The following is a 16801-nucleotide window of genomic DNA, read 5'->3' as shown; positions in this document are numbered from 1 at the left end:
TTCTATAAGCAATTCTATAATCACTGAAAATTTATGAGTGTGGAAGCAAGATCAGGGATGTGATTTATTTTACAACAGTAAGTAGACTGGATTGCAGGAACTCATAGAGGAACTTGGAAGACATTCAGTTTCAGGGAAAGGGAATGAGGCTCTCAAAGGAAGTAATTATAAGCAGGGGATATAGGGACATTGTGAAAGAAGAACAGATAAATCCTATTATATGAAACGGTAGGCAGAGCAAGTGAAAGGAAAAGAAGAGGCAAGACAAAATTAGGTTTTAAACTTGCGTACTCAGATAATGACGTCATTATGAGAGAGGAAACATTAGAGGAAGAGGAGGTATCAAGTAATGATGAGCTTGCTTTGAAGCACTCAAAGAATCTCAGCAAGCATTGGGAGATGTATCTGGAGTGATACAGAGATAACAGTGATAGAGATATTTAGCAGACTGTATTCTATGCAAAGGTAATATCTGATACCAAGAATGAATAACCACCATCAGAGCACACAGAGAAGACAAAATTCTAAGAGCATAACCTGGCTACTCTTTAGTGGGGAAGAGGGTAAAGCCTGGTACAAATAAGACAGAAGTAGCATTCAGGTCAGAAGAGAACTATGAGATCACAGAAAGTTATCAAAAAAGTGCTCAACAACATTATCAAATGCTGAAAACAAATGAGGGTGATTTAAAGACTAAGAAAAAGCTTTCGGAATCAGAGACTGGGAATCTACTAGCGAATATTAACATAGCTTCAGATCAGTCGTAGGAATAAACACAGAAAAGCTAAGATATCTTAGATGTAAGTATAAGGTGAAAAATGAAGGTTGGGTATATTTTCAGGTTAAGAAGGAGCAGAAAAAGGCTGAATAAGTAAAGATACACAAGAGAGGACACTTCAAAGAACAAAATATCATGGAGAGGGCAAAAACAGGATCAAGGAAATGCAACTAAGAATATATAATGCAGAAAAAAAATGAGAAAAACGAGATTTGGCAGAGGTAAGAATGGTAAAATACAATGCAATTTTGTGATGGGAGAAAGAAACATAAAGGGGCCCAGAGATATCTACTGTCCTGATGAAATGAGCAACAGTGTAAAAAGCATGAAATAAATAGTAAAGTGAACTAGGCTGGGCGCCGTGGCTCATGCCTATAATCCCAGCACTTTTGGGGGCCGAGGTGGGTGGATCACCTGAGGTTGGAAGTTTGAGACCAGCCTGACCAACATGGAGAAATCCTGCCTCTACTAAAAATACAAAATTAGCTTCCAATACAAGACCTCCAAAATAAAAATAAAAATAAAAAATAATACAAAATTAGCGGGGCACAGTGGCACACCCCTGTAATCCCAGCTGTTTGGGAGACTGAAGCAGGAGAATCACTTGAACCCGGGAGGCGGAGGTTGTGGTGAGCTGAGATAGCGCCATTGTACTCCAGCCTGGGAGTGAAATTCTGTCCGAAAAAATTAAGTCAAATTAAAAAAATAATAAAGTGAACTAACCTGAGACAAAGAGGGACAAGATTTAAAATGGAAACTTAAAATACTGTAAAAAATATCTGGAAATAACAAAAGATAATTAAAGAATCATTGCGCAGCACTAAAGGCACATATAAGATAGTCCATGAATTTCCTGTGGGTTTACCTGGACTAGGGTCAATGTTTGCTAACAGCTCCAAATGGGGTCTTAGTCGGTTCAAGTTTGCTGGGTCTCCAGTCCGCTGGAGAGCAATTGTTAGTTCCTGAACGCTCTGTGCAAAAGAGGCTGGGGTCTGCAACTTAAAAAAGATAAATGTTAACTTTCCCAAAGGCCAGATAATCATTTAAAGATAATTTATCTCAAAATCGTTTTTGCGATTTATTAAATTTAATTTTCATCTTCCCATACACCCTGCACTTTGGCCAGACTAGATTACTTGCTACCCAAATAAATTCTGTACTTCTCTGCATCCACAGCCTGGCACATTGTATACTGTACTGCTTCTGCTGTCACATTCTTCAAATGTGAGCCCTCTCTCAATTCAGCCTCCCATCAATTAGATATATTAATGAGTCATCTTGTGAATTGTTAATTCATGTTTCTCTCTCCATTAATTGACTAGAATGAGTGCTTTTCTCATCATTTTTAATAAATTCTCTTTTGCATTATTCAATATGGTAACCTTAGCAACATATGGCTAAATTTAAGTTAATTAAATAAAATAAAAATTTCAGTTCATTGGTTGAACAAGTCACATTTCAAGTGCTTAAAAGCTATGCGTAACTAGTGATCACCATAATGGACAGTGCATACACAGAACATTTTCATGATCACAGAAAGTTTATTGCTCTAAAAAATATCACACACACTGCAAAGTTTACCAGTTTGTTGTACAAAGGTCTCTGGATATTAAATTTAAAGTATTGTGCAAGATGCAAGAAAATTACTGTAGGATATACACCTAGTTATATAGTTCATTTCAGGCAGGAAGATTAACAACTTGTAGAATCTTTATAAAAAGCAAGCCAAGTTTCTCTTCAGAAGTAGAAAGGTACTCCTTTAATAGATCATTACTAAGGGTTTCTGTAAATTATAATCCGTTGCAAAACTTCAGATACAAGCTCTTATCCAAACCTAAGAGTTGCAGGTAAAGTCTAGTTAAAGGTATCCAGGGAAGACTTTATAGGGCAGAATGAACAACCTACATTGTAATTGAAAATTATGTACCACCTTTTTTTTCCCCCCTAAGGAGACAGGGTCTCACTCTGTTGCCCAGGTGCTAAGATAGCTCACTGTACCCTCAAACTCCTGAGCTCAAGGGATTCTCTTACCACAGCCTCTGGGACTACTGGCACTAGCCACCATACCTGGTTATTTTTTTTGTGTTGTTTGGTTTTTTGGTAGAGATGGTTGTCCCAATCTTTCCCAGGCTGTGCTTGAACTCCTGGCCTCAAGCAATCCTGCCACCTTGGCTTCCCAAAGTGCTGGGATTACATTCATGAGCCACCATGCCCATCCTACACCAAGTGTGTAAAAAACACATTTCCCAATTCTCTTTTGACATCACTGTATTGCCCATTCAAGGAATTCTATCTTTAGGAATAGTAAAAAAAAAAAAAAAAAGGAAGGGAAAAAATAGTTTGGATAGTTTGGTAAAAGATTAGTGGTTAAGAACATGATTCTACAGTGAGAATGCCCAAGTTCAAATCCACTTCTATCACTTATTATCTATGTGATGCTGGAAAAACATATTAACTTCCCTTTGTCTTTGTCTAAAATGGATAATACAAGGCTGTTGAAAGGATTAAATGAGTTATTTAAAACGACTAGATACCATTTTAGTAAATGTTAATTATTTGTTTTTTAGTTTGATCTTACTATTTGACTCTATTTCTTTAAGTTAAATGTAGAGTGGTCTATAGAGTTGGCAATCATCTCTGTGATTCTAGTATTTGAGATACAATAGTAAAATTGCTGGCGCAGTGGCTCACACCTGTAATCCCAGCACTTTGGGAGGCCAAGGCGGGTGGATCACCTGAGGTCAGGAGTTCGAGACTAGCCTGGCCAACATGGTGAAACCCTTTATTAAAAATACAAAAATTAACCTGGCATGATGGTGGATGCCTGTAATCCCAGCTACTCAGGAGGCCAAGGCACGAGAACTGCTTGAACCTGGGAGGCAGAGGTTGCAGCGAGCCAAGATCATGCCACCACACTCTAGCCTGGGTGACAAGAGTGAAACTCTGTCTCAAAAAGAAAAGATACAATAGCAAAATTAAATAATACTATTATAGAACATATTATATATTATATGGTGTTTTAAGATTTCTTTTTTTTTTTTTTTGCACTGTTGCCCAGCTGGAGTGCAGTGCCAGAGATCTTGGCTTACTGCAACCTCCTCCTCCTGGGTTCAAGCGATTCTCCTGCCTCAGCCTCCTGAGTAGCTGGGATTACAGGTGCCCGCCACCATACCCAACTAATTTTTGTATTTTTAGTAAAGATGGGGTTTCATCATGTTTTTATAGCACTTTCATATATTTCATGTTGATTTACAATAAAAACAGTTATAGTATTACTCTGATTTTAAGAGAAACATGACTCTTAGAGTAAAGATACAAATAATGGAGCCTCCGCCAGGGGTGGTGGCTCACTCCTGTAATCCCAGCACTTTGGGAGGCTAATGCAGGGGAATCACCCGAACGCAGGAGTTTGAGACCAGCCTGCGCAACATAGTGAAACCCCATCTCTACTAAAAATACAAAAAGTTGGCCGGGCGAGGTGGTACATGCCTCTAATCCCAGCTACTCAGGAGGATGAGGAAGGAGAATGCTTGAACCCAGGAGGCAAAGGTTGCAGTGAGCCAAGATCATACCACTGCACTCCAGCCTGGGTGACAGAGTAAGAATGTCTCAAAAGAAAAAAAAAAGGCAAATAATGAAGCCTAACCTAAAACTCACATCTATTGTAATGGCCTTTTCATCATAATAGACAACAGATAAAATAAATATGTGTACTGAGAATTTGATCAAACTTGGAAAGGTGGTAACTTTCTTATTTTGTATAATTTTTCTGGTGGGGAATCACAAGAATCCTCAATGTATAGATCTTCCAGACCATTAAATGTCTGCTATAGAAAGATAATAAAAGCATTTAGAAAATGGGTTTAACACGATGATCAAAACTCTTAAGAGAACAGTAAATGAAGGTAGAGGCAATGACAAAATAGAAATGGCAGACTCTCAAAGGAATGTGGGAAAGTATTGGATAAAGCATTATAAACCAATCTAGCCAGAGTGTGGTGGTACATGTCAGTAGTCCCAGCTACTCGGTAGGCTGAGACGGGAGGATCAGTTGAGCTCAGAGGATCAAGGCCACAGTGAGTCACAGTTGGGCCTGGGCCACAGAGTGACACCCAGACTCAATATAAAATAAAATAAAAAATAAACCAATCAAATCTTTAAATGAACAAAGTAGTACTGTAATGTGATTAGTTATGACATGACAGTTGGCTATAAATACAATTTACAAAAGCTATACAGTGTTCACTTTAACATACATTTGTTAAATGAATTACCAAATCACAGATTACCAAAACTCCAAGATTAGTCTGAGAAGTAAGGAACAAAAAAGGTTCTACCTTGTCAATAATGGACTGCATGTGAGATTTATGAGACTGGTCTCCATAAAGCAAAGAGGACCATTGGTCTGGTGCAATTCGTAAGCCTGCTTCCATAGCAATCTGCACTATCTGGGAGTCATGTTCTCGCCGCAGAGCTTCATAAGTTCTAAATTCTTCTTTCAGCTGCATCAAAGAAGAGTCTTCATCACGTTTGGTGACCTAGTAAGACACAAACAATCTCATAATGAAGTTTAAAAAATAAGTTTATGCTTTATATGAACACATAATTTTTAACATAACAAATTTAGCAGCAACAGCAAGATTAAAATGGAATATACCATTTGCCTGCAAAATATTTTCTCTTCAACTTGTTGAGGTAGGTATATTATCATCCCAATAACTTACATTCTGAATCAAGTTGGATTTAGGCCAACGTTTTCTGGTAGGTCTTTCAGAAAGCATCAGTACAGGCTGAAAATCTCTTATCCAAAATGCTTAGGTCAGAATTGTATCAGATTTCAGATTTTTTCAAATTTTGGAATATCGGCATTAAACCACTTGAGCATCCTTAATCTGAAAATCTGAAATGCTCCAATGAGCGTGTGAGCATCATGCTGCCGTTCAAAAGTTTTGGATTTTGGATTTCTGTGTTAGGGATAGTCAATCTGTATGTGCTGGAATGAAATCCAAAGATTTGATAGACTTTAACACATACGTGCAGTTTAAGGTGTATGTGTATGAATATGCATTTTTGAAAAAAAGTAAACACTAATACAATTATATATTCTGAAAAACAATACATTTCTTCTCCATAAATATGGATTGTGACTCCTGGGCTTGCCTGACAATGAGCTGGTTGGGACTGATCACTGTAGAGCTTCAGATGCCGGTGTGATTCTAAAAATGATTTAATTTCTACTTGCCTTAATTTTCCATGGAGTTTTGTGGGATGGGCTCCTACCAGAAAGTGTAAAGTGTGAGATGCTAGACTAGTCATAATAATGATAATATCATTTAGTAATAAAAATAGCTACCACTTTTTCAGCACTTCGTATGTGCCAGCCAATATATGAAATTACATTATTAACCATTATAGTGCTGGATTAACTCATTTACTTCTCTTAACTTGTTGAGATAGGTATATTGATATCACCCCAATAACTTATATTCTGAGTCAAGTTGGATTTAGGCCAAATGCTTAACAAATCAAAGTAAACTAATTAATTCTAGTCTAAGATAACCTCTACCCTAACATGTTTTAGAACACATTTTGCCTTGTTAACCTTTATTACCACAAGGACTCATCTTGTTGTACAAAATTCCCATTTTTATCCCTCTCACCAAAGAAACTACAAAATATTGTAATCAGGACTTCTAAGCCACACTGCTATAAACTTAACATGAGTGGTGGCATGTGCCTGTAGTCCAGCTCCTGGTGAGGCTGGGTGGAAGGACTGCTTGATCCCAGGAGTTGAAGGCCAGCCTGGGCAAGACTCTCTCTCTCTCTCAAAAAACAAATTAATAAATACACGTATACATTGTTTTTTGAGACAGTGAGTCTTGTGGGATGTATTCTATTAGAACACATTTATTCATTACAAGGAAGAAAGTTTAACTTACATTTTGTTAGAAACATACATATACAAACTAAATTGATAAAAATCAAGAACTACAGTCACAAAAACTGAATATATTGTGCCATTGTTAAAAGGCAAGCCAAAAGCCCAAATGCATATGCTTAGCATCCCCTCAATATATGCTGAACCTCACTAAAACGCAGAGTATGCTTTCTATATGTAATAATGGTTCCCCAAACTCGGCTCTCACCACTCTCTTTAACTAAAAACGATCAAGGATTTCCAAGAGATGAAACGTCTAAGTCTCAGAACTTTATTCTATTAAGAAAGAACAAATCATCCTGCAGCTCAAAAAGGCCTTTCAAATGGAAATAGAGGAGATACTAAAAGGACCCAGCCAGAACACAGCTGCATGGACACATATTCCTGCAAGGAAAATAATGACCTGAGTGAAAAAGCAGATTTTTGCAAATTTCCAATTTTCTTTATTCCTGTTAATGCCTTTTTTTTTTTTTTTTTGAGGTGGAGTCTCGCTCTGTCGCCCAGGTTGGAGTGCAGTGGTATAATATCGGCTCACTGCAACATCTGCTTTCTGGGTTCAAGCAATTTTCCTGCCTTATCCTCCCCAGTGGCTGGGATTACAGGTGTGTGCCACCACACCCAGGTAATTTAAAAAAATTTTTTTAGTAGAGACAGGGTTTCACCATATTGGCCAGGTTGGTCTCAAACTCCTGACCTCAAACAATACACTTGCCTCAGCCTCCCAAAGTGTTGGGATTATAGGTGTGAGCCACTGCACCCGGCCATATTACTGTTAATGCTTTAGAGTTCAGAGAAGTTCACTTCATGGGTATTCTGGGTTTTCTTGATCATGTATTCTTCTTCGCAGGGGAAGAAGAATGTTTTCTTTCTATTAAACTCACAGGGGAAGATTGAATGTTTTCTTTCTTTCTTTTAAACTCACAGGGGAAGGTTGCATTTTTTCTTTCTAAAGCTTCCTATATTATAGCTGTCTGGTGCTGTTAATGGACAACAATTAACACTGGAAGCAGACAGACACTCTAGAATGTAGTCTGTAAACATGATTTACTACATTGTAAAATCATGTTACTCTAACCGCTACAAGTGAGTTACTCAGAGACAATCTGACCAGTTAAAGTAATTTTATCTAGGGGTTCTTACAGCTCCAGAGGCACCAACAGAAAATAGAGGCCCGTTTTCAGTATATAGTCTGACTCCACAAAGAAACAGAATAAGGTCACCATTTAGCTAGAGATTTAAAATTGTTTTTGTTTAAATGAAATCTGTATGCTCTCCTGTTAATTTTGTGAACGATTTCCTCCTTCTTAAAGGATGAGATAATAGAATTTAGTAGGATAGCTAATGTGGTGGTTTTTTAGTTTATGTGTGTCAGATGACTGAATGTGGTGATCTGAGAATGTATTTCCTTACAGCTAACATGAATGAATTAACAATTATTTTAAAAAACACGGTTTTCAAGTACTGGTTATGAGATGTGCCAGAATCAAGACAGTTTAATTTTTAAAAGTCAGGAAAATAGGCTAGTTGCGGTGGCTCACACCGGTAGTCCCAGCACTTTGGGAGGCTGAGGTGGGCAGATCATCTGAGGTCAGGATTTTAAGACCAGCCTGGCCAACATAATGAAACCCTGTCTCTACAAAAATTAAAAAAAAAAAAAAAGAATTAGCCAGGTGTGGTGGCAGGTGCCTGTAATCCCAGCTACCTAGGAGGCTGAGGCAAGAGAACTGCTTGATCCAGGAGGTGGAAGATACAGTAAGCTGAGATTACGCCACTGTACTACAGCCTGGGTGACAGAGCAAGACTGCGTCTCAAAAAAAAAGAAAAAGAAAAAAAAGTCAGAAAAATAATACTGGATGCACCATAAATGGTACATAGTGAGTAACAATATTTGAGGCAGCGCTGATTCAATTTGGGATAAGGGACTACGTCCAGCATTACCATATAAACTGAAATGGCAAATGGAACTTCATTATTGTATATGAGAAATTACACTAGGAGAAAATCTCTGAATAAAATTTATTTGGTGACTCACACTTTTGATCCCAGCACTTTGGGAGGCCAAGGCAGGCAGATCACCTGAAGTTCAAGACTAGCCTGTTCAACATGGCAAAACCCCATCTCTACTAAAAATACAAAAATTAGCAAGCCAGGCTAGGCTGGCCCTGCTTGTAATCTCAGCTACTCAGAAGGCTGAGACAGGAGAATCACTTGAACCCAGCAGGTGTAGGTTGCAGTGAGCTGAGATCATACCACTGCACTCCAGCCTGAGTGACAGCAAGATTCCATCTCAAAACAAATAAATAAATAAAATTTATTTGTGCTTCAACAACTCTCTCTTCAGACCAATTCTGCATAGTCTTGGTAAGAAACTGACATAGTTTCTTAGTCTCTTCAAATACAAAAATCTATAAACCTTGATTTGATCTATACTGTTCAATACTGAACATATAAAAATTCAATATAATAGGATTTAACTATAATAAGATACTATCTACATTCTTTAAAAGAATAAACAAAAATTGCTGAAATTTTCTGAAAAGACACAGGCAACTTCATTAAAGTCAAAGTTTTACTACTTAAGTTTGGGGAAAGAACAATGTTTTCCTTTCAAGCTGAGCTTTAAGGTAAGTTCATACCTTGAAACAGGAGGCTCTATAAAGGAGCTGAACAACATGCCCAATGCTAGTTTTAGAGGCTTGAGGAAACCGTGGCTCCAACCTTTGCACCACAAAGAGAACCAATACTTTTCTTGACAAAGCAGAACCGTCTTCTAAGGCCAGCAGAACCAGCTTTAAAGCTTCCTCCTGCATTGCTAGGGAAAGTTGGGCAAAACCAAAATTTATCAAGCACATAAGTAAGATAAATCCATCTATTAGAAAGGGAATATCCAATCGTTTCGGCAGCTATCACTCAATTAACTGGCAGCACAATAAGATTAACCAGCAACACACTTTTCAAACCATTTCTGTGGGCAATTTTGTATTACATTCTATTTATTTTATGAAGAAAGCAGGTAAGTGATTAATGCATTTACGAAAAACTTCTTATCGGGCTGGGCACGGTGGCTCATGCCTGTAATCCCAGCACTTTGGGAGGCCGAGGCGGGTGGATCACAAGGTCAAGAGATCGAGACCATCCTGGTCAACATGGTGAAACCCCGTCTCTACTAAAAATACAAAAAATTAGCTGGGCATGGTGGCGCGTGCCTGTAATCCCAGCTACTCAGGAGGATGAGGCAGGGAATTGCCTGAACCCAGGAGGCGGAGGTTGCGGTGAGCCGAGATCGCGCCATTGCACTCCAGCCTGGGTAACAAGAGTGAAACTCGGTCTCAAAAACAAAAAAAACTTCTTATCAAAATGAATGAACTTTCTGCTACAGGTGTGAAAAAAGGAAAAATTTTAAAAATAAAAAAAAATTTTTTTGGCATTAGAGATGATAAGTTTTGTGTTTTTACCCTGGAGACAAACCATAAAAAAAAAAAGAGAAAAGTTTTAGTACACCACTTATAATTCCTACATCATACTTTTAGAATTATCAGCAGAATATATATGAAAACTTAATTACATACCTGGTCCAAGGAACTGGCAGCCCCTAGCCCTTACTGCTGCCCAAAGATTGGAGGAGAGCTGCTGAGGATTCTGGTGCTGGAGAATGAGCTCTGTAACTGTTCGTTCACCTAAAGATCGAGCTGCCCTCATGGCACGAATCCTGCCTTCTTCTTCTACTAGTTGACAGTGGACCAGAGTCACAAGCTTCCTCTGCATTGGGCGACTCAGAACACTCTGAGTAGTGCTGTTCAGACCCACTCCTTTAAAAGAGTAAGGAAGTTATTTCTAGGTTCACAATGCAATTTTAAAGTCCAGGAGCAATTCCTCTGTTGGGTTAACTTGTGAGTATGTGAATAGTTCTGGGTCCTACTAGAGTATTTAAAATAAACAACAAATAAAACCACACATGTAAAGCCTACTTATGTATACATTTTTAAAGTATACAAATGTATACATGAGTTATCTCATGTACACCTAACACTCATTATGACATTAAATATACTATTACTCATTTTAATCATTGAGGAAATAAGAAAAAAAGACTAGACAACATTGATAATTAGTTAATAATCTAAGTCTTGAGGCCCTAAGAGTTCTGGTATATTATTTCATAGCGGTTAATCTTACTTTCCTAATTAAATAGCAAGACCTTTCTGTGCAATAATGGCAACTTCCATATTTATTATGCCCACTATAGCATAGCATATAAAACCGGATAGCAGGTGAACCACTCAGAGTTGTCAAATGATGGAAAGCCTTTCTGAAGTAAGTAGTTATACTTACTTTAATGATCATTCAAATAATGTTTCCATCATCACATAAACTCAAAATTCACTAATTTGATGTGGTTTGTGTAATGGTATTTAGCACAAAATGAGTTTGGTTTACTAAATTTGGTTTAATAAATTTCATTAACATTCACTTAATAGCTCACAATTTTATGGTAACAGAAGTTTCTTCAGTAGACATTTACTTAGTATGGATAATTGCATCAAATTTACCTCTAGTTAGGTTTTTAGTGAACTCCTCCGGACTTCTAATATTAATATTATGTACTGAGTATTTAAAAAAGCAATTCTACTCTTTAAATAAAAAACAAAAACAAACTTACCTCTAGCACTGCTGAGTGGTTTTAAGTACAATGCTAATTCCTCTACACATTTCTTGGCTTCCTCATAATGCTTTGTGTCTTCCACCCCACTACACAAAGTAATGGGCTGCTGCTCAGGGACCTGGAAGCCAAAAGAAAAGATCTGTTTGAGTGCTCATTCACTAATTATATGTTTCATTTAGTAGAGTTTATGTATGCACAATGCTAAATCAAAACTCCCCCTAAATTGACTGAATTCTTTCAAATGATCTTTCCTATTAACATGTATCTTTGCATTCCTTTGTTTCATTTCTCTAACAGTCTAATTAAGATAAAATCCATATACCATACAACTGACTGATTTAAAGTATATACAATGCCATGGTTTTCAGTACATTCACAGTTGTGCAAACATAACCACAATCAACTTTAGAACCTTTTCATTACCCTAGGAAGAGACACAGTACCGTTTTAACAGCTACCCCTTATTTCTTTCCAACCACCCACCAACCCTTGGAAAGATGAATCTATTTTCTTTGGATTTGCCTACTGTGGACATTTCACATAAGCAAAATCAATACAATATATAGTCTTTTCGGACTTGCTTCTTTCACTTAACAATGTTTTTAAGGGTCTCCCAGGTTGTATCAGTACTTCATTCATTTTCATCGAGTAACATTCCACTGTATAAATATATCACACTTTATTTACACAATCATCAGTTGACAGACACATGGGTTATTTTTGACTATTATGAATAATGCTGCTACAAACATCTGTGTACAAGTTTTTATGTAGACAAAAGTTTTTGTTTCTCTTAGGCATATACCTAGGAATCTATATTTAAACTTTTGAAACACTGCCAGACTATTTTCCAAAAGCAGAGTGCATTTTATATACCTACCAGAGTGTATAAGGATTCAACTACTTCTACATACTTACTATCCTTTTATCTTTTTTGGACAGCAGCATCTATTTATTGGACAATTCCAGGTCGTTCCTAACACACCACAGCGGGGCATGTACAGTCTGGCCAGGTGGGGAGGAAGAACGGAGGGGGCGCATGGAGACACAGGGATGGTGGGGAAGTGAACACAAACCACTGTCTTTCCTTTTTGGTTAAAGAAAAAAACTATAATCAATATCCTGCTCATAAGTAAAAGTGGGACAGAAAAAACTTGATGGCTTTAATGTGGCACTTAGACCTCTCCTCCTCCCGTTTCATATGCACAGTTTATTTGGGTAATTGTACTGTCACCAGCAGAACACCTATAAGCAAAAACAAACATCAGAAAGGAAAAAGTATGAACAAAAGGAAGCTGGAGAAGGTGGCCCTCGGCCCCGGGAGGGGCAGGTGTGCAGGAAGGTATGCCTGCTCTTCTCGAACTCCTGCAGCAGCTCCTCAGTCTTGTTCTCCGTGTCCTCCTTGGGCTGGATATACTGGCAGAGCTCACAGATGAGCAACGCCCCAGAGTGGCCTCCTCGTGGTTGTCCTGGATGTCCACTTTGACCATGTGCACTAGCTGGCAGGTCTCCTGCTCTCTGGAATTCAGATCTTCCACCACCTCAAGTGAGGATCAGATCAAACGGTCTTTGTAGTTCTGGAACCTTTCTGGCAGGGCTTGATTCTCTTACTTCTGTCCAGCATATGCAAAATGCCATTCTGTGTATAGAGTTCTTTCTCTTTCCTAAGAAGATCATTGTACATCTAGTCATATGTGGTTTTGAAATCATAAACACTGGGCTTGTCCGGAGCTGGTCCTGGAAGCTTCACCCGAGTCCCTGTTCCAAAGGATCAGACGCTGACTTCCCGTTTGCTGAGGATGTTGTGCGCCCCCATGCTCCGGTTCTGGCTGCTTGAGCACACCAACACCACCCATGGGGATGACAGCATGGTAGCCGCACAGCCCATGGAGATCCTGCTCGGGATCCCACCCTACTGCAGCGCTTCCACGTGAGCAAAATGGCCTATCATTTTTTATATAGCGATCCTGGTGGCTGAAAAGCAGTAATTCATTGTGGCTTTTTAAAATTAATAACAATTGCATATATTTATGAGATACAATGTGATATTTTGATTGATACATTTACAATGTGCGAAGACTAAATCAGGTTAACAAATCCATCACCTCACACATTGTTGTTTGCAAATTTTAAATAAAATCTACTTATAGCAGTTTTGAAACATACAATGTATTACTATTTATAATCACTATGCTGTGCAATAGATCACTAAGTTATTCCTCCAGTCTAACTGAAGCTTTGTATTCTTTGATAATTATCTCTTCTTCCCATCTACCTTCTTCCCCCTTCATTGTGGTTTTGATTTGTATTTCCCTGATAGCTAATGATGGTGACCATTCTTTCATATGCTTATTAGTCATCTGGATATCTTCTTTGGAGAAATGTCTAATTAGATCCTCTGCCCATTTTTCCTAATAAACTTTATTTTGTAGAACAGTTTTAGATTTACAGAAAATTGGCAAAGGTAACACACAGAATTCTTATTATCCTGTATTCAGTTTTCCCTGTTAACAACATCTTACATTGGTATGGTACTTTTTTTTTGAGACAGAGTTTCACTCTTGTTGTTCAGGGTGGAGTGCGATGGCATGATCTTGACTCACCACAAACTCCGCCTCCCGGGTTCAAGCAATTCTCCTGCCTCAGCCTCCCAAGTAGCTGGAATTACAGGCATGTATTACCATGCCCAGCTAATTTTGTATTTTTAGTAGAGATGGGGTTTCTTTGTGTTGGTCAGGCTGGTCTTGAACTCCTGCCCTCAGGTGATCTGCCCGCCTTGGCCTCCCAAAGTACTGGGATTACAGGCGTGAGCCACCGCGCCCAGCAAGTATGGTACATTTGTTAAAATTAATGAGCCAGTATCCACATATTCATAATTAACAACTAAAATCTACATGTTAATCAAATATCCTTAGGGTTCACCTAATGTTCTTTCTCAGTTCCAGGATCCCATCGAGGATACCATATTACATCTAGTCTTCAGAGACAGAATCTTGCTCTGTCACTCAGGCTGTAGTACAGTGGCAACATCTGGGCTCACTGCAACCTCTGCCTCCCGGGTTCAAGTGATCCCCACCTCAGCCTCCTGAGCAACTGGGACTAGAGGCACACGCCACCATACCCAGCTAATTTTGTAATTTTTTAATAGAGATGGGGGTCCTATTACATCACCCAGGCTGGTCTCGAACTCTTGGGCTTAGTGCCATCCACCCACCTTGGCCTCCTTCTCTCCTTCCATGTTTCTCTTTCTCTCTTTTTTTAAGTTAAGACAAAGTCTCACTCTGTTGCCCAGGTTGGAGTACAGTGGTAAAATCTCAGCTCACTACAACCTCCACCTCCCAGGTTCAAGAGAGGCTCACGCAAAAGTAGCTGGGATTACAGCATGTGCTACCATGCCCAGCTAATTTTGTGTATTTTTAGTAGAGATGGGATTTCACTGTGTTGGCCAGGCTAGTCTTGAACTCCTGGCCTCAAGTGATCCACCCACCTCAGCCTCCCAAAGTGCTGGGATTACAGGCGTGAGCCACTGCACTGGCCCTTCCAAGTCTCTTTAAGCGCCTCTTGGCTTGGACAGTTTCTCAGACTTTCCTTGTTTTAATGCCCTTGACAGTTTTGAGGAGCACTGGTCTGGTATGTTGTAGAATGCCCCTAAACTGGAATCTGGGATCTGTCATTTTCTCATGAGTATTCTGGGGCTATGGATTTTTGGAAGTACGATCATAGGGGAAAAGTATCATTTTCATCATATCATATCAAAGATACATAGCACCAACACAACTTATTATTGCTGACGTTAAATTTGATTAGCTGGTTTAGTCAGTGTTTACCAGGTTTCTCCACTATAAAGTTACATTATCTCCCACCTTCCAAACTGTACTTTTTGTAAGGAGTCACTATGCACAGCCCACACACATTCTACATCCTTGGAGGCAGAGTATATCCATGTAATTATTTTGGAATTCTGCATGGGAGACTTGTTTATTTCTTCCATTTATTTATTTAATCATTTAATTTTATTGTGTAGACTTAAGTATATTTATCTTATACCTGGGTTATAATCCAATCCCATTTATTTTGTTGTTCAAACTGTTTTAGCTTTAGCCATTGAGAGTTTTGGCCCTTGAGAGCTAAAACATTAGTTGGCTCCTGTGTGCCTTTGATACAGCCCCCATTACTCTGTGTACCTGTTTGTGTATGTTCTGAATACTTCTCTTTACTTTCCAGCACTACAAGCTACTCCAGGCTCATTTTGTATATTTGCTGTCCCAGTGTCAGAATTGGCCATTTCTCCAAGGAACTCTGGTTTCTTTTATTGGAGAATGGTATTAGAAACCAAGATATGAATGCACTTTGCTATTGGGATGTTGTTCCTTCTAGGCCATCTTAGATGGAAGAGCAAGGAAATATGTTAGTGTAATAACCCAAGATGTACACATATCTATTTCTGTATATAACCATCAGTACCCATATCAAGCTAAACATGAGTTTATATTATGACTCCAACTCTAATCCATTGCCACATGAATCAGTCGAACGTCTTCTTCCTTGCTTATCTGCAAACTTTAACAGTGAGAAAACTGGCTCCAATCATTTGCCATTCATTTACTTAACTGTTCAATTCCAATATGTATTATATATACAGCTGCATCAGAATTAATTCATACCCCCATGGGAAAAGATTAGAGTACACTACTTATAGATAACATCTTCCCCATCTTTAATCTTACACAATCCACCTTTCTCCTCCACCCCTTTAGTAACATGTTTCATATATTTAAGATTGTTTTCCATAATCTTTGTAAAGTTCTACAGTTTTTGACAAATTTAGAATGTCATACAGCCACAATTACAGAATCATAAAGAACAGTTTTACTGCCCTAAGCAATATTCTGTATTTCACCAATTCAGTCCTCCCTCCCTCCTCCTGAATCCCATGACAACCACTGATATTTTTATTGTTGCTATGGTTTTACCTTTTACATAATATCATATAATTGGAATCCTGCAGTATGTAGCCTTCTCATACTGGTATCTTTCACTTAGCAATGATATACACTGAGATGTATCCATGTCTTTTTGCGACTTGACAGCTTTGTCTTTTTATTATTTCATTTTATATAATGTTCCATTGTATGGATATACCACTGTTTATCCATTCACCTATTAAATGATATCTCAACTGCTTCCATTTTTTGGCAATCATGAATAATGTTGTTATAAATAGCCATATGAGGGTTTCTGTGTAGACATAAATTTTCAAGTTAGTTGGGTAAATACCTACTATGTTAAGCTCATAAAGAAACTGCCAAACTGTCTTTCAAAGTGGTTATACCATTTTTCATTTCCAAAAGAATGAGAGTTTTTCTTTCTTTTTTTTTGAGACAGAGTCATTCTGTCACTGAGGCTGGATTGCAGTGGCACG

General features: G+C 38.3%; 1 protein-coding gene and 1 pseudogene across 4 annotated transcripts in view; both read right to left on the bottom strand.

Moving 5' to 3' along the window:
- The window catches only part of RC3H1 (ring finger and CCCH-type domains 1), a 54131-nt gene that overhangs the window by 33615 nt on the left and 3715 nt on the right, over positions 1 to 16801 (bottom strand). For 2 of the 4 annotated variants that reach the window (XM_017966084.4, XM_078356267.1), the window contains exons 2-7: positions 16353 to 16617; positions 11377 to 11497; positions 10286 to 10525; positions 9353 to 9528; positions 5116 to 5316; positions 1644 to 1776 (exon numbers count right to left, since the gene is read on the bottom strand). In XM_017966084.4, the coding sequence (XP_017821573.1) occupies positions 1644 to 1776; positions 5116 to 5316; positions 9353 to 9528; positions 10286 to 10481 (706 nt within the window). In that variant the 5' untranslated portion in view covers positions 10482 to 10525; positions 11377 to 11497; positions 16353 to 16617. The remainder of the gene's footprint in view (positions 1 to 1643; positions 1777 to 5115; positions 5317 to 9352; positions 9529 to 10285; positions 10526 to 11376; positions 11498 to 16352; positions 16618 to 16801) is intronic. The other 2 variants (XM_008984986.5, XM_002760351.7) reach the window with 1 other exon arrangement.
- On the bottom strand, positions 12495 to 13381 carry LOC144580259 (RNA polymerase II subunit A C-terminal domain phosphatase SSU72 pseudogene; annotated as a pseudogene).

This window comes from Callithrix jacchus, chromosome 18 (genome assembly GCF_049354715.1).
Source record: "Callithrix jacchus isolate 240 chromosome 18, calJac240_pri, whole genome shotgun sequence".
Taxonomy (NCBI): Eukaryota; Metazoa; Chordata; class Mammalia; order Primates; family Cebidae; genus Callithrix; species Callithrix jacchus.
The sequence above is the reverse complement of the archived record's forward strand: the minus strand, read 5'-3'. Positions and strand labels throughout refer to the sequence as shown.